Below are 5,140 nucleotides of genomic sequence, written 5' to 3'. Positions count from 1 at the left end.
TGAAGGTGTCGAAAGTGTTCCACAGGGATACTGGACCATTTTGACTCCAATGTTTTCCACAGTTGTTTCAAGTTGGCTGGATGTCCTTTGGGTGGTGGACAATTATTGAAACACACAGGAAACGGTTGAGTGTGAAAAACCCAGCAGTGTTGCAGTTCTTGACACAAATTGGTGCGCCTTGCATCTATAACCATACCCCGTTCAAAGGCACTTAAATCTTTTGTCTTGCCCATTCACCCTCTGAATGGCATACACACGCAATCCATGTCTCAATTGTCTCAAGGCTTAAAAATCCTTCTTTAACCTGTCTCCTCTCCTTCATCCACACTGATTTTAAGTGGATTTATTAAGTGACATCAATAAGGGATCATAGATTTCACCTGGATACACCTGGTCAATCTATATCATGGAAAGAGCGGGAGTTCTTAATGTTTTCTATACTCTGTGTAAAGCATGCACAGAGATGATGATTTAAAGTGTTATTAGGTAGGCCTATTTTTGTAAATAAAACATCAGTCAGCTTTAGAGGCCCGGGTTGTGTAAAGTAGCCCTACTTGCAATAAAATGTAGTTCTTTTAATTAAAGATTATTGAATTTAATTAAATTGGATGAAATTCAAGCATTGTGTTGTCTGCCTGCTTTTCCCTACTATGTCTTCATTGAAACTCCCCATCATACAGTAGGTGAGCGAACATACAGTATATCATGCCCCTCTCAATGGTAGAATAAAATAAATAGGGTCTGTGGCCAGGCTGTCAGGGTAAACTACTGGCCCTCATATCATAGTTAGGTTCAGAAGTTTTGTGATCCGGTGAGCCTAATCACTGGTGATGATGATTATTTGTTGAAACGTTCCATCCTGTGTGACGAATGTCTTGTGACACAATACGCATATTTCAGCCATTTGTCCACAGCTAGGTTGCATTAAAAATGTTATATTAGTCGATGTGAGGTAGGAATCCAATGTACTCATCTGAAATGTGATAATACAAAGTTGTCAGTGAGCAATATAGCGCTGTGCACTTTACTCATATGAATAGTTTAGAAAATAAATCTGTTTAGTAAAGAATCATCAATGCATTCAAAACTCAAGCGTTTCATAAAATTTCATAACACTTTAACTTGGCATTATTCCATCTGTATGATGTGACAGAGGTTGTTCCATGAGAAAGCTGTTGATAAAACAAAATCAACAAGCCCTTAACCAACAATGTAGTTTTAAGAAAATAGAGTTAAGAAAAGATTTACTCAATAAAATAAAATCTATAAATAAGTAACACAATAAAATAACAACAATGAGGCTATATACAGGGGGTACCGGTGTCAAGTCAATGTGTCTTGCTGTCACTCATGAGTTAAAGTGAGAAATTCCCTACCTCAATAAGCCCTCAAAGTCAGCCAAATCCCAGATTTCACAATCTTCCATATACCACAATGACTCACTCCCAGGACTCAGCTTTAAAACAGCTCTCTCCCCACAGTGGCAGACAGAGCGGTTTTCTTCACACAGCGGCAGATTCGAACTCACCACAGACAGAGAAGGAAGGAAAGAAAGAAAGAACTCGCAACTGGACTGACAAAGAGAGAAAGATATAACAATAAAATACTTTACAGTACCTTTTACCAGCTAGATAACAACCATAGACTTTATTAGAGGATTTCTAGTAGGATCATCTGCAACCCCAAGATGAGCATCAGAATGTCAGCCAGCCTTGTCGTTGTGCTCCTGGCCCTCCTTACCATTACTGAGGGTGAGTTTATATTATTACCTACATCACTCTGACTCAATGCATTGACACCAATGGACATGAATATAATGGTTATGAGCAGTAGGATTACTATTTACCTTTATTGTACTGTATCTTGTATCTTATTGTACATACAAATACATCTGCATCTCTCTCTCTATATATGAAATATATACTGTATATATACTTTATATATGCCATTCAACACACTCTTTTATCCAGAGCAACTTACAGTCATGCGTGAATGACTCTCTCTCTTTCCCTCTCTCTAACTAATCAAGTGTGTTTGTCATCACGGTGGATAACTGTGTATTCCTTCTACCGCTGACCCTTGACCTCTTACCTCTTTCAGGGATGAGTCTGAGAGGCATGGGGGCTGACCTGCGATGTCGCTGCATTGAGACGGAGAGCAGACGTATCGGTAAACTCATTAAGAAGGTGGAGATGTTCCCTCCCAGCTCGCACTGCAGAGACACTGAGATCATGTGAGTCCTGCTGCTTCCTGATTATAGTCCTGTTACACTGGCAAATGCTTACTGTAAAATATGGTTATTATATTATGTTGACATTAAATGTGGTTACTATATAACGTTAACTTAAAAATATATAACTTCAATTAGTCAGCCCTACTCCCTGACTACCATCCAATTTCATTAGCTAATGCTGACAATAAAATGTAGTTTTTACCAAGTTTTATGATTGTCTGACTGTGCTGTGTGTCTGTCCTGCAGTGCCACTCTGAGCAAGAGCGGTCAGGAGATTTGTCTGGATGTCAGCGCTCCTTGGGTCAAGAAGGTCATTGAGAAGATGCTGGCCAAGTAAGTACAATATAAACTCGTACGGCCTAAGGATGTAAACCGACCCGGTAAAACCACACAGATAGGATGACTGTCATTTATGTTTGATTGGACAAAATGATGTCATAAATACAGCATGTACAGCAAATACAGCATGACTTGCTTCACCTGAAAGAAATATGTCTAGGTTCAAGTGACATTTTCTTAAATTTTCATTATCCTAAGCTTGGGGAATTTTCTTATCTAGCATCACAAAAAGTTCTGAATCAACTTGACATTGTTGATTATATTGTAATAACGTAGTCTTTTATTTTCCTCAACAGCAACAAATGAAGAGGGGGAATCATCCCACGAATACTCTGGGATTCTGAACTGTTTACAAGATACAAACCAAATAAATATTTATAAGATTGATAGCCTGAATTCTGTCATGTTCTATCCAGGTTGAAATACAACATTAGATGTAGAGTGGCATGAGACTGTTTTAAGTGAAAAGACAGTCGATTTCTTATATACAACCAAGTACTATGTACTAAACTTATATTTTATTTGTATTTATAAAGTGTTTTTCTTTCATTGTTATAATCAAATTATGAGATTTACATGCATTCCGGTTGTATTGGAATGATTTCGTAATGAATAACGTCACATCCTACTTGACCCTCAAACGAATGTATTCATGCAAACCTCAGTATATTTATTGATACATTTATTTAGTTGCCTATTTATTCATGTTAAACTGTTGGATCATGTTGAAACGTCCAATCTAATTCAATTACAATAAATGTGAAACATTCAACTCTGAAATCCGTCTCTCGCTGTCTCTATTTCCTGTATATAACCATTACTCCACTTCTAAAATGCAATCACAGCTTGCTGTTGCTAGCTAATTTGTCCTGAGATATAAACGAGTTGTTATTTTACCTGAAATACACAAGGTCCTCTACTCCGACAATTAATCCACACATAAAACAGACAACTTGTAACGGTTTTCTAGTGGTGATGAAGGAGAGTCGGACCAAACTGCAGCGTGTCGATTGCGATCCATGTTTAATACAACAAAGAAACACGAACACTACACAAAACAATAAACGAAACCGAAACAGCCTATCTGGTGCAAACTAACAGAGAGTACACATAGGACACTAAGGACAATCACACACGACAAACTCAAAGAATATGGCTGCCTAAATATGGTTCCCAATCAGAGACAACGATAAGCACCTGCCTCTGATTGAGAACCACTCCAGACAGCCATAGACCTTGCTAGACAACCCACTAAGCTACAATCCCAATACCACCACCAAAACCCCAAGACAAACACACCACAATTACAAAAACCCCATGCCACACCCTGGCCTGACCAAATACATAAAGATAAACACAAAATACTTTGACCAGGGCGTGACAGAACCCCCTAAGGTGCGGACTCCCGAACGCACCTCAAAACAATAGGGAGGGTCCGGGTGGGCGTCTGTCCATGGTGGCGGCTCCGGCGCGGGACGTGGACCCCACTCCTTTAATGTCTTAGTCCCCTCTCCCTTCGTCCCTGGATAGTCCACCCTCGCCGCCGACCATGGCCTAGTAGTCCTCACCCAGAACCCCACTGGACTGAGGAGCAGATCGGGACTGAAGGACAGCTCGGGACCGAGGCAGCTCGGGACTGAGGGGAAGCTCGGGAGTGAGAGAAAGCACAGGAGTGAGAGAAAGCACAGGAGTGAGAGAAAGCACAGGAGTGAGAGAAAGCACAGGAGTGAGAGAAAGCTCAGGAGTGAGAGGAAGCTCAGGAGTGAGAGGAAGCTCAGGAGTGAGAGGAAGCTCAGGAGTGAGAGGAAGCTCAGGAGTGAGAGGAAGCTCAGGCAGGTAGATAGATCTACCAGCTCCTGGCTGGCTGGTGGTTTCAGCAGATCCTGGCTGACTGGCAGATCCTGGCTGACTGGCAGATCCTGGCTGACTGGCAGATCTGGAAGAGTCTGGTTGACTGGCAGATCTGGAAGAGTCTGGTTGACTGGCAGATCTGGAAGAGTCTGGTTGACTGGCAGATCTGGAAGAGTCTGGTTGACTGGCAGATCTGGAAGAGTCTGGTTGACTGGCAGATCTGGAAGAGTCTGGTTGACTGGCAGATCTGGAAGAGTCTGGCTGACTGGCAGATCTGGAAGAGTCTGGCTGACTGGCAGATCTGGAAGAGTCTGGCTGACTGGCAGATCTGGCGGCGCTGGGCAGACTGGCGGCGCTGGGCAGACTGGCGGCGCTGGGCAGACTGGCGGCGCTGGGCAGACTGGCGGCGCTGGGCAGACTGGCGGCGCTGGGCAGACTGACGACGCTGGGCAGACTGACGACGCTGGGCAGACTGACGACGCTGGGCAGACTGACGACGATGGGCAGACTGACGACGCTGGGCAGACTGGTGGTGCTGGGCAGACTGACGGCGCTGGGCAGACTGGCGATGCTGGGCAGACTGACGGCGCTGGGCAGACTGACGACGCTGGGCAGACTGGCGGTGCTGGGCAGACTGGCGGTGCTGGGCCGACTGGCGATGCTGGGCAGACTGGCGATGCTGGGCAGACTGACGGCGCTGGGCAGACTGGCGACGCT

General features: G+C 43.7%; 1 protein-coding gene across 1 annotated transcript; it reads left to right on the top strand.

Annotated features, from left to right (window-relative positions):
• The first annotated feature begins 1,471 nt into the window (after nt 1-1,471).
• Nucleotides 1,472-3,352, top strand: LOC112234506 (permeability factor 2). Its single transcript, XM_024402671.2, has 4 exons — nt 1,472-1,751; nt 2,101-2,233; nt 2,480-2,566; nt 2,869-3,352. Exons 1-4 carry the CDS (start codon nt 1,688-1,690, stop codon nt 2,876-2,878), a joined length of 294 nt encoding a protein of 97 aa, XP_024258439.1. The 5' UTR covers nt 1,472-1,687; the 3' UTR covers nt 2,879-3,352.
• The last annotated feature ends 1,788 nt before the right edge of the window (nt 3,353-5,140 follow it).

The sequence above is a fragment of the Oncorhynchus tshawytscha genome, linkage group LG09 (assembly GCF_018296145.1).
Source record: "Oncorhynchus tshawytscha isolate Ot180627B linkage group LG09, Otsh_v2.0, whole genome shotgun sequence".
Classification (NCBI taxonomy): Eukaryota; Metazoa; Chordata; class Actinopteri; order Salmoniformes; family Salmonidae; genus Oncorhynchus; species Oncorhynchus tshawytscha.
This window is presented reverse-complemented; position numbering and strand designations above follow the sequence as displayed.